We start from the raw sequence: 22407 nt of genomic DNA on the forward strand, positions 1-22407 counted from the left end.
GTTTCCACACGGAAACACAGGGCACGAGGGGGCAGGGGGCAACTGTAGGGTGAAGACCGAGGGCAACCATAGCCCCAGTGCTGGGCAGGGCAGGCCAGCCCCACTGCTCCACACAGACACGCAGGGGTCAGAGGAGGCTCGGCTTTTCCAGCTTCACAGCTCAAAATAGAAAATCTCAAAACATTAAACTTTTGCTTGGCTAAAAACAGCCACCGGCGCCTGGGAGCCGGAGCCCAAGGAACGCCGGCCCAGGGCCAGCCCTGGGGTGCAGCGAGGGATGCACGGCCCCAGTCAGGGCACGGCGTGGCCCCGCTCCCCGTGGGGATGCTGTGGGACAGGCCCAGCACTGGCCCTGCCGCGGAAGGAGCTGCCCTATCGGCACCGCCTGCTTCCCTCCCGCAGCCAGCCTTCAGCCTTTGCACAATTAAACAGCACTTTGCATCTAAAAATACCCATGAACGTGATGGGGGCATAGCTGGTTCAGCTGGGGAGCGATGTTTCGTAACCCACTGTGACACCCTGGATGGGTTGCTCTGTCCCCTTCCATTCAGCGTTCACAAAGTCACTTTAAACCCCAGCAGCATCACCCTTATTGCCGCTCAGCTGCTGAGCAGCACTGCTGGAAGGGTGATCCCCTGCGAGCACAGATTATCCCTGCCTCCACGTATTACTTGTGCTTGCCAGAGCTGAATTGCATCCTGTATTTTCAGGCTGTTTCTCACATTTGTCCAGATTAGTTTGAACGGTTGCTCTGTGCTGCAAGAAGCGTGGGTTTGCAGAGCTCTCCTGCAGCCTCAGCTCCTCTGCAGAGCCCAAAGCAGAGCCCCAGCTCCACCAGCAGCAGGATATCTGTGCCTGCCCTGATGCAAAACGCCATTGAGGAAAGAGAGCTGCTACCTACGGGACCCATATGCAAACACACGCATACAGAGCTGTTGCATCTGAGGCTCGGGTTAAGCATATGTCACTTTTAAAAGCAGAAGAGCTTTGAAAGGGGGAAGCTCTGTGTGAGCTGACGCGGGGACTGACACCGGAGCTCCTCGTTATTGCTGTGGAGACATAACCAATGATGCAACATCTGATCCCCAGCAGATGCTGGAGGATGCAGCAGACCACAGCCATTACAAATCGCACAGGCAACAAGCGCTCGCAATAATGCCTTATTATCGGGAGAGATAATGAGAACAGGAACCGGTTCCTTCCTGCTCGCCGGCAGGGCGGCCTGGGCCAGCCCCCAGAGCGCAGGCTGCAGGAAAGCTGCCATACAGTGCTCTGCTGGGGGGAAGCACAGAAACGCGGAGCACCGCGAGCGCTCAGTGACTGCCCCACAGTGACTCGTCGGTGAGCGGAGCGTACAGCAGCCTGCCGTAAGGCAGCCTACATTCACTCAGAGCCCACAGCTAATGGAAGGGCAGCGAGAACAGACCTTTGAGTGAACAGAATGAGCCACCACTATACGCAGCACATCAACGCCAATTACCAGCACCACCATCTGTCCCGAGCCCCACCTCAGCACTGCCCTATAAGCAGCCTCTTGACCCCACCCCTAAGCTACGCTCCTATCATGGCCCAGTCCGCCGCGGAGTGGCAGCTCTACAACCCAATCAGAGGCCGTAGTAGGCGGGACCCTAATGTGGTGGGCGCAGTTACAGCTTGCCCAATCCTTGCCCGGCTCTGCCGTGCACTTCTCTGACTGACACCTGCGCCTCCAATCATCGCCCGCTCCCAGCCCCGGATAGCGCTCCGCCAATGGCCGCCGCATGACGCGCTCTTCTCTCTCTCCGGTCCGCCCCCTCACACCTCCGCCCTCCTCGGGCAGGGGCGCAGCGGAGTGGGCGAGGCTTCCTTGGGGGGATCTGAACCAATGGGAGCGCGGCGCGGGAGGAGCATGGGCAGGCATTGGTGGGTTGGGCCGTGGGGGGCGGGGCGTAGCTGCGGCGGCGGCAGCGGGGGGGCGGCGGCGGCGGCGGGGCTCGAGCGGAGCGGAGGGGAGCGGCGCGGAGCCGCGCGGGAGGTGGCGGCGCCGCCCGGGCCCATGGAGCTGGAGAACATCGTCGCCAACACCGTGCTGCTCAAGGCCCGAGAAGGTGAGCGATTCCTGAGCAGTGGGAGGCGGCCGAGGTGGGGTGGCAGGCCCGGGGCCGGGAGGGCCGCGCTCCGTCCCGGGGCGTGGGGTCGAGGCCTGCCGCCGCGCCGGGACGGCCCAGAGCCGCGGTGGGACGGCCGCACTGCGCCTCTGAGAGAAGCTGCCCTGCAGCCGCGGCTGCTGCCCGTCTCCTGCCCGTATCCCTCCTCCCGGGGGGCAAAGAGGTAAAAAAGTTCACTTCGGGCCGGCACGTCGCGCTGCGACCGCTTGTACCCGCGCAGGGCTGAGCCGCGTGCCCGCGGCCCTCCGTCAGTGCAGCGCGTGGAGCGGGGCGAAGCGCAGCTGATGCTGGAGGGACGTGGAGCTGAGCCGATCCGGGACGCCTCGAGTAGCTGAGAGAGAACCGGGAGCTCCGTCCACGGCTGCCTGGGTCTGGCTCCGCAGGGAGGTTCATTAGATTGCGTGGGGTGGTGGGGAAGCACGGCCCCTCTGCGGCTGTGGAAGGGCCGCGCTGTGCGACTGGCCGGGCCGAGTAGTTTCTGAGCCCGAGGGGCTCACTGAAATCCAGTTAGAGGGCTTTGGAGATTAGATTTGTGGGAGCAAAGAGCATTGAAATTAAATTTCCCTGGGCAGAGGCAGTTCTGAACTGCTTGGAAATCAGGCTTCGTTCAGGCGTGGAGGCTGTCGAGCAGTGAGTGGGAAATCCAACCGTTGCCATTGTGGTTTAGCTGAAGTCAAACCCAGACAAAACCAAAGAGCAGCACTCGCAACTTCAGGACGTGAAACTCCTCTTGACACGGAGCAGCCGGGAGCACAGCCTCTGCAGTGCTGTGGCTGAAGTGGAGTGTGGGGCTGTGTGAGAGGTGTGGCACAGCTGCTGCCCTGCTTTGAGGTGCTCCTCTCTGCTTTGATGGAGAGCACTCGGTGCAATAAGGCCCATGCACACGCCTGTGCTCAGTGTGTGCCATCAGGGTGTGGACAGCAGTGGGCACAACAGGATGGTGATTTCTCTTGGAAGGATCTTTCCCCTCTTGTTCCCTTTGTCTGCTGGCTTGTGGCAGATGGGATGTGACCAGCCTCAGAAATGTGACAAGCTCTGGGTCAGGCCTGCCTCTCTCTTGCCCTGTCCTCTAAATGAAGGTTGCTGTGTGCTGCTGGGACAGAGCTGCATGGGGATGCAGGTCCCCACTGAGCTGTTTGCTGCGTTACCTGCAGGGGAGCACAAGCTGCATCTTCAGTGTGTCATGGGGCATAACTCTGCCTTCTCCTACATGCTTGTGAGAGTGCCTACACTCCTGTGCTCTCACCTACGATTGTCCCTGTCCTTGTTTGTGACTGGGAGTTGTGGCTGACAAGGTGTCGGCGCTGCTGGTTTCTTCCACCCCTGCTTACCCTTGAGTCACTTCCTTCCTGAGTTTGTACAGTCGTGCGGCCCAGCTGCCACGGGGGGCAGATGCAGCACAGCCACCCAGCGGTGCCAAGGCTCACGGCTGCAGCCATCCTGTCGCATCCCAGCCCAGCCCACTTACATGCCTGTAGTGTAGGTGCTGGAAACCCGGAGCGTGGGTACAGGGAACATCTGAGGACCGAATCACATCTGCGGTGGAGGAAAGCATTATGAAACTGTTTCTCAAGAGCTGAAAAATGGTGTTCTTCACGGATTTCAGAGCGCTGTGCCTTTGGCCCGACTCAGCAGTGAGGTTTAACGCATTTCCAGAGTCAGGGGGGAGTTTTTGTGTTTGTTGGCACTGAGCAGGAGGAGCACAATCCCTAGAGGTTGGCTGATCTGAGCAATCAGGCATGCAAGTATTCCAGTACTTAGTGTTTGCTATGATGTAAATTTTTTGGTCTATCTAGAGTTTTCCCACCCTTTTCTACAGCACTGGGCATTTACTCCAGCACCTGAAGATGGAATAATATCTAATTGTTGGATCTTGCTTTTCTGAGGCTGGCTTATCTCTGCAGAACAGTGGGAGTGTCCCCACTTCACAGGTGGGAAACTGAAGTGATGAGCCTGGGGCAATGCAGTGAGTTCTCTGTGGAGCTGGGATTAGAGCAGGAATTCCTGTCTCCCAGCTTCGTGTCCTTTCTCTGAGAGCCCCTCCCTGCAGTAAGCAATCAGTCTGGAATGAGTAGGTGGCATGAATCTTAACTACAGAAAGAAACCGGCAGCGAAGAGCTTCACACCAAGCACAGTTTGGCCTCAAAAGGGCCTGGGAGCCAAGGCACAGAGCAACCTGTGGCTGCAGGCACTCCTCCCTCTGCCGTGATTTTCCCATCTTAAATATGACTGAAATGTCCAGAGGAAAGACCTTACTGTCATTGCTTTGTTCTGCCTTTTGAGCAGCCGGAGCAGTCGGTCCTTCCATTTCCTCTGGCAGTCAGCTGAGGCTCCAGCGTTCCTGTCCTTCTGGCTGGGAGGCAGCAATACCTCTTGGTGCTGCCCGGGCTCCCGGTGCAACAAGATTCATCTGCAGTCGGACGTCCCTCACTCGTAACTCATCCTGCCGTAACTCATCCTGCCGAATCTGTGTGCCCTGCAGGTGGTGGCGGAAACCGGAAAGGCAAGAGTAAGAAATGGCGCCAGATGCTGCAGTTCCCACACATCAGCCTCTGCGAGGACCTTCGACAAGCCCTTGGTGAGCAGCAGGGCTCTGGCGTTGGGCTGGGGGGCAGCTGTGTGGCTGCGACCTGTCAGATCACAGGAGATCTGAATGCAGGTGAGCCGTGGGAGGGCCAGAGACGGGTAATAGGGCACAAATCCTGGCCAAGGATTTGGCCAACGCAATTTAGAGTGCGGGGAAGGAACAGTGGGCAGGTAAGTCACAGCTGTGTGGCACTTGCTGTTGATGTACCCCCAAGCCTTCTAGATGGTGAGAAGATTCAGTAGAGATATGTGTCCTTCTCTGCACAAACAAACCTGCCTGCTGCTGTGAGCATTGCACAGGAGTGCCTTTGCATAAATTACAAAGGTCCTGCTAACATCTTCCTGTTTTCTTGGCTGATGTTCAGCCTTACGCTGCAGATCTCAGCTTCTAAAATTAAAGCAGCGACTTTACTTGAGCAGAATTGGGTTCTTGCTGTGCAGTATGGATGAGAGTTGTACAGCTGAGTAGGGCTAGGTCTGTGATTTTAATCCTGCACTTTGTACTCTTCATGATTTTAATGTTTGTGCAGCAGGTTTGGTCCTGACATTGTATAAGATTGTTTGAGGAGTTGACTTGGAAGGTGGGAGTGATCTGCTTTCTGGGAGGGGGAGAGCTTGTTTAAGTTGTTGCTCCATATTCATCTGCCAGCTGGAGAGTGGCAGTGTTGACTTTGTTTCAGAGCCGGTGTCGCCAGGCTGACTGGGTTTGGGATGTGTCTGCAGCTCCAGTCCCCAGTTCTGCACTGCGCAGGTGTTCCAGGTCCTGGTACAAGGTCCTAGTAGTCACTCAAAGTGGTTCCATTTGAAGGTACACAGGACCATGGCACTTGAAATAACAACCTCCATCATCCAGATTATAACTTCCAAGCCCACAACACCCAGTTCAGCTGCTTCATGTTGGGCACCACCTTTGTGGCTCTGTCCACGGTCACTGCAGTCAGCTGGAAACTGCAGCCTTGATACTGGACATGCTGCCTCACTGTAGCGGGCCTTGAGCACTGAGGTGTTTCTGACATGGGCTGTGTTCTGCACAGCCACCCTTCTGTAGGTGTCATGATCTGTTTTCTAGCATTGATGTTCATTTTTGTTGTGCTGCCCATTTGCTGGTACTGAATGCTGGTGGTTTGTCCATCTCCATTGCCCCGCTGTCCCGTGATGCTGTGGAGGCGCCTCCCAGCCTGTGCTCTCACCAGTGATGCCCAGTTCCCCTTGCAGAGCCATGAGGGCAGCGCTCTCGCAGGTGGTGGCTGCCTTGTTTGGTTTCCCTCCAGGAGAGACATCCCCAGTCCCTGTGCTCTGGTGGCTTTGTTGTCCCCTGGCAGCCAGATAGAGGTGTGTTCACTTCCTGTTGCAGAGGCTGGGCAGGATCACCAGTGTGGTGGTGCTGCTGCAGAATTGGGACTGTGTGCCGTGACTACAGAGAGCAACCTGATGTGTGCCTAGGCAGCAGCAAGGTGACCAAAAGCCCCCAGTCTTGCTGGCAGCAAGCTCCCATCCTCTACAGCAGTGGGGAATTCCTTCCCCTGCAAATGAGTAAACCAGCTGGGGCAGCCGGGATGGTGAAGCAGCCCCCACAGCAGCGGAGGTGGGAGGGGGGGGGAACACAAGCAGAATCGTAGCCCCTCCATGCTTGTGCACCACCAGGAAGCCATAGCTTCCTCAGGAGAAGCTGCCGCATGGTGGGGGGAAGCCATCAGCACCAAGGAGCACCAAGAGCCCAGGGCAGGGTGAAGCATGGAACTGGAAGTGCTTTGGATAGTCAGAGGTGTGTGTGCCTGGTTCAGAAGACTGTGGGGAGATGGGTAGGAGGAATCATTGGGGGATACCAAGTTCCACGGGGGCAGTGGGACTCGACTGCAAAGAGGTGGCTGTTCCATGGAGCAGGGATGTGTGATGGTGCTGTGCAGCATTAACGGGACATGGCTGGAAATGGTTCCCCCCACATTGGCGCCGCTGCTTTCAGCAGGCTTTGTGAAGCAGAGTGATTTGTGAGAGTCATCGGAGCAGCCCTCAGCCTGGGAGTTCTGCCTCCAAACAAGCTCAGTGCGTTCCACAGTGCCCAGGGAAAGTTATGTATCTGATCACCATGGAGAGAGGATAAAGAAGAGAGCCTCTAGCCAAGCAGGAGATACTGAGATCCCTTGCTTAAAACAAGATGGGGTACTGTATGGAAGAGCAGTTCAAACATCTGCTAGGGAAAACCTTCCATAGAGGGTCATAAAAGCTCAGCCTGTGGCTTCTTGTCCCAGCTGGGTGCATTTCTGTCTCCTGGGAGCCATGGAGCCCCTGAGCAGCCAGAGGCCTCATCACTGCTGCTTGGGGCCGGGAGGAAGGCTGACAGTGTGTGATCTCCCCATTTGCAGAGCGGGACTACCACAGCCTGTGTGAGAAGCAGCCCATCGGGCGCATGCTGTTTCGGCAGTTCTGTGAGACACGGCCTGAGCTGTCACGCTGCGTCAAGTTCCTGGATGCTGTGGTAAGAGCAAAGCCTGTCAGGCTTCCCTGAGAAGGCAGGGGTGTTCTTGGCATCCTGGGCACGGTTCAGTTGGCTCTGGGTGTTCAAGCTATTGCCAGCTACTTGTGGGCAAGGAAGTTTTCCTGTGAGTTGCATTTTCTCTGAGATAGGGCTGGGCCTTTGCTTAGGGAGGTGTTTGCCAGAGATCTGGTTCTCCAGGAAGGCGCAGTGTTGTGGTACCTGGGCAGGGTGTTGCTGCTGTGCAGCTGTTGCCTGGTAGCCCGGCCTGGTTCCCAGCTGGGCCTGTCCCTGACCATGTTTGCTTTTTGCAGGCTGGGTACGAAGTAGCTCCAGATGAGAAGCGGAAGGAATGCGGGCAGCACCTGATTGAAAAGTACTTGAAGCCAAAGGTGAGTGAGAGGGCTGTGTGTGCTGCCTGCAGTAGTAGAACAGCTGACAGTTGTCATTACCCGTGTCCTGCTGCAGTGCTGGACAGGATCGTGAGGGTAAAGTCCACCTCGCAAGTGCCTGTGCTGCTTTTTCCAGTTGTTCTGAAGCAGATGAGCACCTGTGTGCTGTTCCTGTGGCTTCTCCTTCCTGACAGGACCCTTGGGCTCTGCTGCCCACTGACTCAGTCCCTTTGTCCCCAGAGTGAGGACCATGTGCCTGAAGTCCCCTCCCAGCTGGTGGATGCCTGCTGTGAGAGGCTGGAGCAGGAACCTTCCAAGGAGCTCTTCAAAGAATCCACTAAGTGAGTTGGAGGGCTGGGCCAATCCTGCAGCTGTGTCACAGCACAGTGCTGGGTGCTGCAGCCAGCTCACCTTGTCCACTCCGTTCCTCCAGGACGTCAGAGATTGATGCCAGGGCTGGGACTGTGTGGGATGGGGCCAGGGTACTCTGGGGCTTGCAGCGTGCAACACAGCTCCAGGAATCCAAGCTGCTGCGGAAACCTTTGTCACTCCTCTCAGTTTGTCATGGGTGTGAGCTGCCACTTGGGAAGATACCATACCAAGGAAGCCTCAGAGGCTGGCCACGCTATTTCTAGTTTTGTGCCTGGATCTGGTGGGCACCCATCGTGCAGAGCTGACTGCAGCAGATTCAGTGCCAGCTGTCCTCTCCCGCTGACCACAGATGTGGCTGTTGTGGCTAGATCATGGTAGCTGTTGCTACAGCAATCTAAGGTCACTTCTGCTCCCTGAGCTCATCACAGAAACAGTGTCCGAGGTCATGGCTCTGGGTGAGAAGAGGAAGCTGTTAGATAAACTGGGCTTACAGCCCCCACCCCTCTGTGAACAGTAGCAGCAGCACATTGCCTAATCAAGTGCAGGGCTGTGGCAATGGGTTTGCTGCAGTCTTCTGGGGAACGTTAACTCTGTGTGTGGTAACTGGTGTCCTTGCCTGAATGCAGAGCCTCCAGGCTGGGCCCTGCCTTCCCTTGGCAGGCTCTGAAAGGGAAAGAGCCCATCCGCTTCGCCTTGATGCATGTCTCCAGTCTAGACACTAAGTCTAAGGCTTTCTATTCCGCTGGGCAGCCTTGGCACCAGTCTCTGAGGCAGTTAGCTCTCAAGCAGGATCCCCTGTGGCCTTTTGTGCTGGATATTCATCTGAAACTGAACAACTCAGTGCCTGGTACTGAATGTTGCTAGTAGCTTTCAGCAACTGATTATAGCCTTGTGCATGCATTTGCCCAGTGAGGGGCAATTGCAAAGAGTCCTATCGCCCCCCTTTGTCCCACAGCCATGGCTGCTGCTGAGAGGCCACAATGATCAGTGCCAGTCCTGCAGAAGGCAGTCCCAGGGTGCTGCCTTCGTCGCAGTTGTGCCTCCAACGCACCTTCCTTTTGGATCAAGACTTAGCACAGAGGGTGGGCTTTAGGGTCAGGGCCGTGCAGGGTGCGTGGGTGATTCAGTGCAGCACGGTGCTGGGTGAGGGGATGGCAAAGACACGGGGCTCCTGGGGTTCCTCACCTCCTGCTGTGTGGCTGTGAGCCGCTCTCAGCTGTCTTGCTGGCTCTGCTCTCTCCTAGGCTTATCCACGACTACCTGAGTGTGGCTCCCTTTGCTGACTACCTCGACAGCTTGTACTTCAACCGCTTCCTGCAGTGGAAATGGCTGGAACGGTAACATCCTCTGGCATCGCTGGGAGACCTGCACCCCGCAGCACTTGGGCTGCCTGAGGGGTCCCTAGGGCTCCTTTGCTGCTGGGCCAAGGACCTGGCCTTTGCAATTCCTTTCCTTCAGGGCCCCCTGTTGGCACAAGGAGCCTCTATCAGCTGCCCTAGCCTTGCTTGCTTGCAGGGAAGCAGGTTCTTCTTAAGCAGGGGTTTCACAGTGACTCACAGGCTCTCAGGCCGGGGTGTGGGGGTGGTTTGAGTTTCAGCCCCTGTTGTTTTCCTGTTTCCATCTCACAACAGTTTCCTTTGCTCCACAGGCAGCCGGTGACCAAAAACACTTTCCGCCAATACCGCGTGCTAGGCAAGGGTGGTTTTGGAGAGGTGAGTGGCCAGCATTTCCTCTGTATTTGGGGTGGGCAGGTGGGGTGCTGTAAGCTGCTGCAGCACTGGGAGGCAGGTGCTACCGGCTGTGGGATTTTTCTGAGATGTTCATCTATGTTCTGTGCCGGACACTGCTGTTCTTTGGGCATTGCAGTATCTCAGCTCCCTTATGATAGACAAGAGCTCCCATCTTGCAGACATGGGAGATGCAGAAGGTGGTTGCACAGAGTAGGCAGCATGTACTTTTGGTGCCTGGGATGAGAATAATTTTCTCCCCAGTCTCTTGACAGGGGAAACTGCAGTCCCGAAAACTGCTGCTCTTTCAGGCTTCTTTCTGTTTCTAGTGTGGCCTTCTGTTTTTGCAGGCACCAGCCTGCTCCTGTGGCACCTTGAGATGTTGCTGTTCCCTGTGTCTTTGTGGTCCTTGCTCACTTCAGGATGGGGCTGAAACCAGGACAATCTTCACCTTTCTGTGCCTCACTTCAAGAGCAGAACCTAGACTCCCACTGGAAACAGCAGTGGGAAGGTGCTGAGCCTTGTCTCCCACTCCAGGTTTGTGCCTGCCAAGTGCGTGCCACAGGGAAGATGTATGCCTGCAAGAAACTGGAGAAGAAACGGATCAAAAAGCGGAAGGGAGAAGCCATGGCCCTCAATGAGAAACAGATCCTGGAAAAAGTGAACAGTAGGTTTGTAGTAAGTACATAGGAATTGCTCTCACTTTGCTGCAGTGGTTGATTCTTCCCACAGTCAGCTGGCCTGGCTCTTCTGTGCTCCTCACACTGTGTGGAAAGGCAGGAGCACGCCCTGCCTATGGAGCAGGGTCCCTGTCACAAGGCTGGGATCTGGCAGGACCTTCCACTGCCTCCACAAAATGACCTGAATGCCTCCAGTCTGCCAAATGGGCAGAAGCCTAGCCCTATGCTGTGTGGTGGATAGCTCTCTCCCTGGCTATGCAGAGGTGTGGACTGTCTGAAACTTCCCAGTATGAAGGATTCATCAGATGGTGCCCCAGGGTTGCTGCTGGGTGCTGCTTGCCCCTAGAGGGGAGTGGTTCTGGCTCAGAGAGATTAGCATCCTTCCTGTCTGAGGAAAGCTGGGGGTGTACAGGGGCTACTGGGCACTTCCAGATCCTCCCTGGGTTTGAAAATCCACTGTCTGCTCTACAGAAGCCCATCCTATTGCTGCCCATATCCTGGCTTTTTGGGTGACAGTACCCATCAGAGTGTGGGTGTCTCCCTCTTCCAGCTGTGTCTTCTAACAGCCTTTCTGCCCTGAATTGCAGGTGAGCTTAGCCTATGCATATGAAACTAAAGATGCTCTCTGCCTAGTGCTGACCCTCATGAATGGAGGGGACCTCAAGTTCCATATCTACCACATGGGAGAGGCTGGCTTCGAGGAGCCCCGGGCAGCTTTCTATGCTGCTGAGATCTGCTGTGGCCTCGAGGACTTGCACCAGGAGAGGATCGTGTACAGGTGCGTGCTGCCTGGCTGCAGCAGGGGCACTGGCTGCAGGAGCAAGAATGTTCCTGCTGCCCTTACTGTCACAGCTGGGACCATCTGCTCAAGAAAATAAGCTTGCGCTTGAAAGCAGCATAGAGCTGGGTGAGAGGAGATCAGGAACGGAAAGCTGATCTCACAGGAGATGCAGAAAGGCACAGCCTGGCTGCCTTGTGCTGGTGAAAGATCACTAACAGGATGCGAGTGCTTGTGATTGCCTCAGAGAATGCACTTGGGTGCTCAACTTCACAACCAGTATTGACACTCTGCTCCTCTCTTGCATGGCCTGCCTTATCTGGAGTTGTGCACCTGAAGAGAAGGAAGTAGATGTAGACTCAGTGCCTCCTGGTGGAGGGCTGAAGGGGGGTCTTTCAGGGCTAATTCCAGGTTGAGGGCTACCTACAGCAGGGCTTTGCATCCCTCTGCTGTTTACCTGTGACTTCTTGAGATGTCACTGATCCCCGTGTCCTTTGCTTTCATAATGGGCTCCTTCTTGATCAAGCTTCTTCCTTCCTAGGGATCTGAAGCCTGAGAACATATTACTGGATGACCATGGTGAGTGCAGAGCCCAGGTCCTTTTCCCTTCCTATGCTTGAATCAGAGTTGCTCCAAATTCTTGGCAGCTTAAAATATTATCTCATGACTTTGATTTGCTAACTTGTGCCCTTCTCTGCACAGGTCACATTCGTATCTCGGATCTGGGGCTGGCTGTGCACGTGCCTGAGGGCCAAACAATCAAGGGGCGTGTGGGAACAGTTGGCTACATGGGTAAGAAGCGATCCTGGTTTAATTACAAAGTAGCTTCTGACTGTACTGTGCTGCACTGCGCTGTGCTCTCCCTGACCTCGCATTTTCCTGCTTCTGCACAGCTCCAGAGGTGGTGAAGAATGAGCGCTACACGTTCAGCCCAGACTGGTGGGCACTGGGCTGCCTGGTGTATGAGATGATCGAGGGGCAGTCCCCCTTCCAGCAGCGCAAGAAGAAGATCAAGCGGGAGGAGGTGGAGCGGTTGGTGAAGGATGTGCAGGAGGAGTACTCAGAGAAGTTCTCGCCCTGTGCCCGCTCCCTCTGCACCATGGTACGAGTGCAACCCTGTCCCCTACCAGCCCTTTGCACACAGCAGCCGAACGTCAGGACCGCTCCCTGTAGAGGCATGGGTGGGAATGAGGCTCCCTTGCTCTGACAGTGGTAACAGGAGAGTCCAGAGTGCCTAAATTCCTCACTCACGGATGCCTTGTGAGCACGTGCCGTTCCTGGAGACGCACTGCAGGAGTCCACCGACCTCAGGGCTGCTCCTGCCTGAACTGCTCTGCCTGGAACACCGATTTCCTTATGTTACAGCTCCTGTGCAAAGACCCTCTGGAGCGCCTGGGCTGCCGAGGAGCTGGGGCTAGGGAGGTGAAGGAGCACCCTCTCTTCAAACACCTCAACTTCCGGAGGCTGGAAGCAGGCATGCTGGATCCACCCTTCAAGCCAGATGTAAGTGCCTGTCCACCTCCTGACCTCTTCAGTCACTGATGCTCTCAAGGGAAGAAGGAGCCCTGCACTGGCTCACCTGAGGAGATGGGGTCCATCGCTCTTATTTCTGGGGCTGCTGCTCTGGCCATTCACCTGAGGGTGGGCTGCTGGTCACAAGTGGGTCTGACCAGTGCTCACTGTGTGGCAGAACACAGCTCAGGCAGGCAGGTAGAAGGGGTTCACGCTTGGCCAGTATCCATGTCGTTTCAGTGGGTGTTATCATTGTGCAGCCTGGCATTAGAGCAATGTTTGTGCTGTTTAGCCCCAGGCCATCTACTGCAAGGATGTTCTGGACATCGAGCAGTTCTCCACGGTGAAAGGAGTGGAGCTGGAGCCCACGGACAATGACTTCTACCAGAAGTTTGCTACTGGAAGTGTGCCCATTCCTTGGCAGAATGAGGTGGGTGGGAACTAGCACGTACACCAATCCTTTTTTACAGGACAGGTCTTTGCCCCTGCTTGTGCTCACTGTAGCTGGGTGCAGCATCCTGCAGGGGAAGCAGCAAGAACTCTGCTGTCGCTGCTGCCCTTGCGCTCTGCTGGGCCGTCGGTGACAGGCTTTGCATCGCAGTTGCTGCAGCCATGTTTTGCCCTCTTTCAGATGATAGAGACAGACTGCTTCAAGGAGCTGAATGTGTTTAGCACAGATGGCACGGTGCCCCCAGACCTGGACTGGAAAGGGCAGCCTTCACCACAGCCCAAGAAAGGGTTACTCCAACGCTTCTTCAGCAGACAGGTATGAGTGCTTGCCCGGTATTTCTTGCACAGCCCTGAGCCCTTTCTCACTGATGCAGAACTGTCAGGAAGGTGGGCATGTAGGGGCAGCAGATATGTGCCCCCATGCTGGGTTGAATCCCAGGGCTCTCAGGAAGTCCCATGCAGAGCTGCAAGGAGCCTACCCTTGCCTGGCTGATTCACACTGCTGCATGTTGAGGGGGCTGGTATGGAGTGTCCTGGCTAAACACGCTGCAGTTGCACGGAGAGTGAAGGTGCTGACAGTACTAAAATAGCAAGTCTTCTCCCTTCCTACATGAATAATACCATCCCTGAAGAAGACCTTCATCTTGCTGTGGTCTGTGTGTGCTCCTGGAGTCTCTGGAACATTTCTCCTAGGCCTTGAGCAGACAGAGAGAGCAATGCTTTCTAGGGATGAGGAGAGCAGAAACATGCATCTGCTGTGGGCTTGCCTGCCTGTATGTCTCCACTGAGCCAAACAGTATTTGCCTTCTTTCCAGGACTGGCAAATTCTGGGCTGCTGCCTCAACAGCTGCTAGCAGCTGTGGCACTCGAGCATGGCTGGCTCCAGCCTGCTCTGGACCCACTCCCAGTCACCCGGTGCTGACTCTGACTTCCCCGTTGAGTTCCCATTTGTGCTTAACTGTTGTGCTTGCTGGGAGACACAGCTCTTCCGTGGGCAGGCAAGACCTGCCCAAAGATGGGCTGCCTCATGCAGGGGTTGAGCTGTGATTTGCCACGTTTTCTCTTTCCAGAGGTGAGCAGTCTCTCCTGGCTGCTCTGCTCAGGGAAATACCTGGTGGCCCACGGACATGGCAAGATCTGGGAAAGAGGAGTGTTGTCCTTCGGTGCCTAACCCTTTCCCCCAGCAGAGCATAAGCTGTTTGTTGTTCTAACTGCCCCCTGAGCCGCTAATCCTGCTCCCTGCTCTTGCAGCCTTCCCCACTGTGGAGGAAGCTTTACCCTCAGCTTGAGCCAAAGCTGCCCCTGTAGTGCTGCAGCTGGGAGCTCTGCTCCCAGGGGGCTGTGAGGAGGCCAGGGTTCCCCTCTCTCTTCTCTTTGGATGTCCTGGATACACAGAAGAGTTGAGATACTGTGAAGAGTTTGGCATTGTCCCATGCTCAGGCTCCCTCCCGAGGGCTTCAGCTGCTTTCTGTGACCTGATGAGTCCTGAGTGAGGCAGATTGTATGCGCTGGCACTGAGCTGTCTCCCTGGGTGGCTGTAGTCTATGGAGCCCATCTTCCTCCCAGCTTCTGAGCCAGTCAGCTATGCACTCACAAATATGTCTGCTAGGAGCTGAGCCCCAAAGTGCAGCTTTGTTTCTCTGCCAGAGGGCAGCTGTAGACCAGGTTGTGTGACTGTGCTTACCCTCTGCTTGCTGTGCTCCTCTCTCCCTCCTCGTTGCCCCTATGACTTCAGGACTGTTGTGGGAACTGCAGTGACAGTGAGGAAGAGCCCACCCGGCTGTAGAGCACAGTCTGTTCTCCGACTCCTGGGACCCTCTTGCCTCTCCGGGTGCCCCGAAGAACAACAGCCCAGCCTGAAGGACAAGGTAGCAGTGGCCCCACGAGGTGGATTTGTTTACAACTTTACATGTCTTTTTCTGAAGACTGTGAGGATGGCTCCAGCGCTGGCAGCAGCACATGGCACCTCTGGCTGTGCGTGAGCCATCGTCCCCAGGACAGAACCGGACGCTTCTGAGTGCTGCTGGGGATGGTGCTGCTGCTGCCCACCGACTGCCGCCCCCCTCTGGGGCCAAGGGCAGGAGGGAGGGATTGTGCTGGTGTGGGCCAAGGCCGGGCTGGAGCAGCTCTGTTGACACATTCCATGGTGTCGAAGTGGCACTGCAGGTTTGGTGTATATTTATATATGTCGGTCTGTACATATCACATGTCAATTTTTAATCTATAGGTGGGGGCCTGCACTGCCCCCACTCTGTCACAGGCACAAATGTCCTCCTATGGGGGGAGTGACAGTCCCAGCTATGTACCAGGGAGTCCTGGGCAGAGGCCTTCTGTGCCTTGAGATGCCTAAAGCATCTTTCCTGGACTTTTCTGGCCCTGCTGAGGCGTCCCTGGCTCCAGAGGAGTCCATTGCTCAGCCCTGAGGCACAGGAGAATGCTATGCCAAAGCATCTCCCTTTGCATCCTGGCAGCAGAGCGTCACTGCCTCATCCCTGCTTCCCTGCCTGCCGGAGCCTGCTTTCTCCTGCCTTGTCTCACACGTGCTGCCAGCTCCTGGGCACTGATCCTGGCCTCTTCAGCCTGCTGGCAGCCTGCCTGCAGCACAGCAGGACATGGCCACTTCCCCAGCACCTGGCCGGAAGCTGGACCCAAGGGAAAGCCCTGTCCCTGTGTACTGCAGGGTTGACCCAGCACAGCCCCACCAGCTCGGCTGGCTTGCTTGGGACACAAGCAGGCCCCAGTCCTGGCTCGGTTTTGATGGCTGAGCTCTTGAGTGTAAAGCTGTGACAGAGACTTCCTTGCCCAGGGCCATGACCCTGTGGGAGTCATAGTGGGAGCAGGGCCAGCCCGCAGGAGCCAGCAGAGCTGTGCCTGAGGGCAGGGCGTTGCTACAGGGGCCTGAGCCTCCACGGGGGTCCTGTGTGGACCCAGGGAGCTCAGCCTGGCTCTCCTGCCTCTGTCCTCCATGTCATGTCCTGTCCTGTGTATATGTGTCCCAGCTGTGTTCCTAGCAATAATTGGTCTTGTGTGTGTATGTGTGTGTATGTGTGTGTGCTGCTGCCCTGTGCTCGTTCTGAGCCAGGCCTCACGGCAGGGCTGAGCACCAACTTGGACCTGTGGTATCATTTGCTTGCCTTGCACTAAAGTTTGAAAGTATTTACATTTTTAACCTTTTGTTAAGTGTAAGATTTGCTGTGCCTTGTGCTGCTGCTGGGTCAAGGTGGACTGAGCCAGAAGTGCAAGCACTGGGCTTGTTGCATTTCGGGTAGAGCTTCGCTTATGGTGGAGACTGCAGATGGTCCTCTGGCTTCTGCAGAGTAGTTCAGGTCACCACAAGGCACACAGTGGGCACAAAGCCTCACACCACTGGTTGTCCAAGTGTGTGTGCTGCCATCCCCTTTGGAACACGTCCCCAGGGCAGCCCTAGAGCTGACCCCACTATGCCTGAAGCAAGGTGCTGCTTGCTGTCCCCCTTAGGCAGGGGGGACAGCATCTCCAAGGTCCCCACACCCTGCAGAGGTACACCCAGGGCTTGGGGCCAGCACAGCTGCCAGGAGGGGATGCGGGGGGGTGTCCTGGCTGGAGCCATGTGGGGTAAGGCAGGCGGTGGGCTGGGAGCCCAGTGCCGGTAGCGGGGCTGGTGGTGGCCTCGTGCGCAGCGCGGGGTGGCCGCTCACAGCTGTGCAGGGATGAGAATAGCAAGTAGGGATCGGTAGCTAGGGAACAGTTGCCATGGGAGCGGGCCGAGGAGGAGTTCTCACACTCAGAGGGGGCATCTTGGGGTAAAATCCAGGAAATTTCTGCAGCTCTGGAAAAAAGGAAGGCAGGGCGAGGGGTGGGGGGAGCTGCACCCATGGGAAAGGCTGGTGCTGCTGCCAGTGGGCACTGTCTGGCCTGCAGCACCCAGGCACAAAGTCCTGGGGTCACAGTTTGTTGGTGGGCACTGTGACTCTGGGCCAAGGCTGGAGCAGTGAGCATTACTGAACATCCCACAGAGCCACAAAAGTGCTCGGCCTTGACCAGCAGCACCTCAGCCCAGTGCTTGGGGGTCCCTTGCCCCCATCTACGTGCGCACAGGCAGGGAGCATCGTGCAATGCCCTTGCTGCTGCACAGCCCCTGGAAAAGGCCCGGCTCAGCGAGCCAGAGCCAAGGAACAGAACCCCGTGCAAACCGGGGGCCGGCAAGGGGCTGTAGGGTGCCCAGTGCCCTGCCCTGAGCCGTGGGGTGGTGGAGGCAGCGCTGAGCACGATTTTCAGGGGTGAAGGATGCTCTCAGCTGTTGCCTGGGCAACGGCTCCTCCTCCAGCCCACCATGTGGCTCAGGGAGCGCTCCCCCGCCTGCCTTCCCCCCCACCCTCCCGCCGCCGTGGGGAAGGCAGCTCCCGGCCCCGGGGCTGGCGGGGCCGCGGGCCCGGCTCCCAACGCAAAACCGGCGCCCGATCCCCACCACCCATCCTCATCCTCGTCTGACGATGCCCGCCGCGCCCCTCGCCTTATTCGTGCCCGTGGGGAGCCTCCCAGCCCCACCGCCCACCCCCAGCGCTGCCCTGCATCCACCGAGCCGTGCCGCGCTGTGAGAGCCGCCGCCGGAGCCGGGTTCCAGCCAGGTGAGTGATGGCCGCAGCGATGGGGACCGCCGGGACGACGCCAGAACGGCCTCCCTCCTGGCACGGCGGCTGTGCCCGTCGTTCCCAGCTCGGCCCTCGGCCAGCACGGAGGAGGATGTCCTTCCGGCCGGGCCGTGCACGACAGCGCGCTCAGTGCGCGGCGCCCACGGGGAGGAAGCGGCGGCGGTGTCACGGCCCGTGCGGGCACCCCCGCGTTGTGTCACCACGTCGTGCTCGGATTCGCGCAGCCGGAGGGCGCGTGGCCTCGTGCCGGCGCTGCCGCTGCCCTGTGCCCACGCTGCCGGGCTCCCAGCAGAGCCACGCGGCACCGGGCAGTGCCCGGGCACGGTGATAGCAGAGCTCTCGTTCCTTGGGGTGGCTGTGACAACGGCTTGGCCGTGCCGTGGAACAGCTGGTGACAGCCCTCCGGGGGCAAAGGGCCACAGCAGGGGGACGGTGCTCGGGTGCAGTGAGGGGAAAGGGGGCACGGAGCCCTCAGCGCCCAGTGCCACTTCTGACCCCGGAGCCACGCCGGCACCTTCCGCCCGGCACAGAGGCCGCCATCGGCCACCGTGGGTCACGCAGCGGCGGGGGGACGGCCGGGGTGGCTGCCCCTGTGCTGCCACTGTCCCTGCGTGGCTGTCACCGTGGATGTGAGGGCTTGGTTGGGTGTCACCCCTCGGCACCCCACGGACCCCCACGGCCACCACCCCAGGACGATGGCATTGCCACGGTACAGGGCTGCCACAACCCGCGTCGAGCGGCTCAGCCGGGGCTCCCGGCACCCATGGCAGGATCCCCTCCGGGCGCCAGTTCACCCTCCCCTTCCCCCTCCTCCCGTCTGGTCCCAATCACTCCCCGCCGATGGCCGCGGGTCCCGGGGCGGAGGCGCGGGGGGCTCCGCCGGCTGCCGGGTCCCTCCCCGAGCCGAGGGCGGGGCGGAGCGGCGGGGCGGGAGCCCGGGCGGGGCGGCGCGCGGCGGCGGCGGCGGCGCGGGAGCGCTCACCGGAGACAAAGGCTGCGCGGGGAGACGGCGGCTGCCCCCCCCGCCCGGCGCGCACCAGGACCCCCCGCTCCCCCGCCGCCCTATGGAGCCGTCGCCGCCCGCAGCTTGAGCCACGTGCGCCGCCGCCGGTAACGGGAGCCGCGGAGGGAGCGGGCGCGGCGCCCCCGCCTGTTGCGCGGCGGGGAGGGGAGCGGGGCCGGGGCGGGCGCGCGCGGGGCCGTCGGCATCGGGAAGCGTAGGAGGAGGGAAGCGCCCCCGCCCCGGCGGAAACGCGCGCACCCGGTGGGGGGAGGAGGAGGAGGAGGATGGAGGGGGCCGCCGCGCCCGGCACCGGCAGCGGGGAGGTCCCCGCCGGGTGTCCCCATCCCGCCCCCCGCAGGCACCGCGCGGGGATGCAGCCGGGCACCGGGGCTCAGGCCGAGGTCAGAGGGGGCGAGGTGGGCCCGGCCGAGGTCAGAAGGGGACGGGGCAGGTCTGGCCCGGTTCGCGCTCCCGCCGCCCGGCGCTCCCGCTCCGCGCCGAGGGAGCCGCGTGGGTGTCCCCGGCACCCCCAGACCACACGGCACCACCGTTCCCCGAACACCCCCGGCCCCGACATTCCCTTCCCACCGCCTTCCCCGCTGCATCCGCCCCCGGTCCCTAGCAGCTGCCATCTCTCGCCGTCCCTGGCCCTGCCACCGCCGCCTGCTCTGTTGCAGCCGGGTCTAGCGAGCTGCGCCCGCACCGTGCTGCCCTTAGCCGGCGACGCCAGCTCGCATTTGCCTAGGAAGGGGACTCTGCTCTCGCAAAACGCTGCCTCTGCCCCCGCGGCAGAGCAATGGAGCAGCCCCCACCACCCGGAACAGGGATGGAGTGTGTTTCCCCAGCCCCTCCGTTCCCCTTCCCTCCTTCCTTCCGGCATGGCTCGGCCCTCTGGCCCAGCTGCTCTGGCCCAGCTGCTCTGCCCGCTTCCCCTCGGCTCCCCAGCACACAGTGTCCCCGCCGTGGTCCCTTCGCTGGGCACATTGGCTGTGCTCTGTGCTGCCTGAGGAACCTTTGCTGAGCAGAGGCACGTGGCACCGCCGTACTCTCCCTGTCCTCGGCTGCTGCTCCAGCACTCGCGCATCTCTCCGCTCCCCCGTTGTGTTTTCTCCCACACCGCGATAATAATAATCCTGACGGGTGCTTACGTGCCAGTCTGCCAGCACCCATGGGTGCTGCTGGCTGCTGTGTGCAGCCCCCCTGGGCACAGCACTCAGCTGAAGGTGACCGAGCTGTCAGCCTACCTAGAGCCAAGTGCTGCGCTGAGGCAACAGTCCCGGTGCCACCTCTACCCAGATGTCCCCAACACCGTCATGTGCCCCCTGCAGCCACAAGGCCACCAATGGCTGTGGTGCATGAGCTTCCATGTGCCATGTGATGCAGCTGCTCACCCCTCCCTGGGGCTCCCCATGGCACCCTATGGGCACCGCAAGCGCTGTGACACTGCAGGGCAGTCAGCACTGGGTAGCCATGTATTTGGGGCACAGCGCACGTGAGGATGCCATGTGGCCTTGAGGGCATCGAGGGCATCTGACTCCTGCTCCAGGTGCCCAGCCATGGCAGAGTGTATGCTGGGGAGACGTGAGGGGGGTGTGTGGGGCCAGGCACGGCTGCACTTGTGGAGTGAGTCACCGTGGGAATGCTCACATGAGTGTCTGTCTCATTGCAGGGTTTCCCCCCACCCCATCCCTGCATTGACCCCTCCCAGCAATGGGCAGTGGCTGGGCTGGGCACCGCGCCATCCCCGTGCCCCCACACCTGACCCAGCCCCGCGGCCCCATGGCGAGGACGGAGCCCTGACGGCGGCTGCCCACGGGCCAGGAGGAGACGGCGGTGGGCACGGCATGGGGAGGCCATCAGCCGCCTTGAGCGCATCCCTACCACCACCCTGAGCACCCCGACCCCAAGCCCGAGGGCAGGGAGAGGCGGGGGCCTCCCGCACGGGCCGGCGGCAAAGATGGTGATGTCCCAGGGCACCTACACCTTCCTCACCTGCTTCGCCGGCTTCTGGCTCATCTGGGGGCTCATCGTGCTGCTGTGCTGCTTCTGCAGCTACCTGCGGCGGCGCGTCAAGCGGCAGCAGGAGGAGCGGCTGCGGGAGCAGAGCCTGCGTGCGCTGGAGCTGGAGCCGCTGCACTACGAGGGCTATGGGGGCAGCCCCCCCGGCATGGCCGTCCCCCACCGCCTGCGCCTGGAGCCCCACCACCACCACCACCACCACCACCACCCCCACATCCCACCCCCCAGGCCCTGGAGCTGCCGGCACGGTAAGGAGCGGCCGCGGAGCGCGCGTCCCCCCCAGTGGGGAGCACGGCGGTACGGGGGCCACGCTGACGCCGAGGGGGGGCTTTGCCCGGCAGAGTCGGACCTGTCGAAGCCACCGTGCTACGAAGAGGCGCTGCTGATGGCCGAGCCCCCCCCACCCTACAGCGAGGTGCTGATGGACACGCGTGGGCTCTATCGCAAGATCAATGCGCCCTTCCTGAGCCACGAGCGGCTGGAAAAGCAGGAGCAGCCCCCCAGCTATAAACCCCTCTTCCTGGACACCGGCTACGGCTCTGCGCTGCACCTGCCCCGCTCAGCCAGCCCCGGGCCAGCCTGCCCGGACCTCTACCTGCAGGCAGAGTGCTCCCCACGCATGTTCCCCAGCTGGACGGACTCGGAGCTCAGCAGCAGGGACACCTTCGAGCCGGGGCCGTGGCACCTCCCTGTCTCCATGCCCCTGTTCGGCAGGACTACGGCTGTCTAAGGGAGGGGCTGCAGCTACCCAAGGGTCCCCCTCTGGTATGGGGGCACTCAGCTGCCCTCCATGGGTACCCCATCCCCGGCGCGGGCCATCGCCGCCAGCGCGGAAGGGGCTGGTTCCCCCTCTCGCCCCCACCTGTCATCCCCTGCTGGCACCCCCGTGGCCGGGGGGGCTTGGAGCCGGGCTCAGACTCTGCTGTTTCTTATTTTGTTTGTTACAGTTTGAGAATAAAAGTTTGTGGATCCGGCTCGCCTCGGATCCATCGCCGCATAGGGCAGAAGGGACCTCCCCCCACATCCCTGCTCCAGCCCCTTCCCCCTGGCAGGCAGCAGCTCCTATGGGAGTCGCTTTATTTATTAACATACATCAGCACGCCGCCGTTACAGAACTTGTGCTTTCCAAAAAACAGTTATACTGTATGGGGGGGGGGGGAGGGGGGGCCAAGCGAGGGGTGAAGCGAGGAGAAGGAAATGGGGACGGGGCAAGCCCTGCACCGGGGGCTCCTGGCGAGGAGGGGGCCCCACATCCCCGCAGTGCTTTGGGGTGGGGGCACCGCCGGCCGCAGCCTCGCCTCGGTAGGGTCACTTTATTGCCATATTCATTTATTATTATTATTATTATTCCTTTTTTTTTAACTCGTGCAAAGTACTGGGGAGGAGGGGAGGGGGCAAAAAAGAGAGCGGGGCCCCCATCCCACAGCCGGGCACCACGGGGGTCTCGTGTTTCCCCCCCCAGGATGGGGGGCTGGGGTGGGGAGGGGCCTACGAGGGGTTCACGGGGTGGGGAGTGTTGGGGGGAGGGGGGGGAGGGAGGGCTGACACGTCTCCTACTGACAACTTATAAAAGAGAAAGAGACGGGAGGGGCTGTAAAAGGCACCCCGGGGTGCTGCGGGGCGGCCCCCCCGGCTCC

The 22407-nt window shown here is 59.7% G+C and overlaps 2 protein-coding genes across 4 annotated transcripts; both read left to right on the plus strand.

Annotated features, from left to right (window-relative positions):
- Window positions 1-1992: 1992 nt before the first annotated feature.
- Window positions 1993-16291, plus strand: GRK6 (G protein-coupled receptor kinase 6). 3 transcript variants are annotated; one of them, XM_042826421.1, is made up of 16 exons: window positions 1993-2087; window positions 4630-4725; window positions 7097-7209; window positions 7521-7598; window positions 7839-7939; window positions 9215-9307; window positions 9619-9682; window positions 10235-10375; window positions 10965-11155; window positions 11697-11734; window positions 11858-11947; window positions 12049-12257; window positions 12521-12658; window positions 12960-13097; window positions 13299-13433; window positions 14188-16291. In XM_042826421.1, exons 1-16 carry the CDS (start codon window positions 2036-2038, stop codon window positions 14191-14193), a joined length of 1683 nt encoding a protein of 560 aa, XP_042682355.1. In that variant the 5' UTR covers window positions 1993-2035; the 3' UTR covers window positions 14194-16291. The 3 variants fall into 3 exon arrangements, with proteins under 3 accessions (XP_042682355.1, XP_042682354.1, XP_042682356.1); XM_042826420.1 differs by having other exon boundaries at window positions 14853-16291; XM_042826422.1 differs by having other exon boundaries at window positions 10235-10364; window positions 11011-11155; window positions 14853-16291.
- Window positions 16292-20594: 4303 nt separating this feature from the next.
- Window positions 20595-21675, plus strand: PRR7 (proline rich 7, synaptic). Its single transcript, XM_042826423.1, has 2 exons — window positions 20595-21018; window positions 21112-21675. The coding sequence occupies exons 1-2, from the start codon at window positions 20709-20711 to the stop codon at window positions 21498-21500; spliced, it is 699 nt and encodes a 232-aa protein (XP_042682357.1). The 5' UTR covers window positions 20595-20708; the 3' UTR covers window positions 21501-21675.
- Window positions 21676-22407: the final 732 nt, after the last annotated feature.

Source organism: Centrocercus urophasianus, unplaced genomic scaffold (genome assembly GCF_019232065.1).
Source record: "Centrocercus urophasianus isolate 14NV4802_14NV808 unplaced genomic scaffold, USGS_Curo_1.0 seq_26, whole genome shotgun sequence".
In the NCBI taxonomy this organism is placed as follows: domain Eukaryota; kingdom Metazoa; phylum Chordata; class Aves; order Galliformes; family Phasianidae; genus Centrocercus; species Centrocercus urophasianus.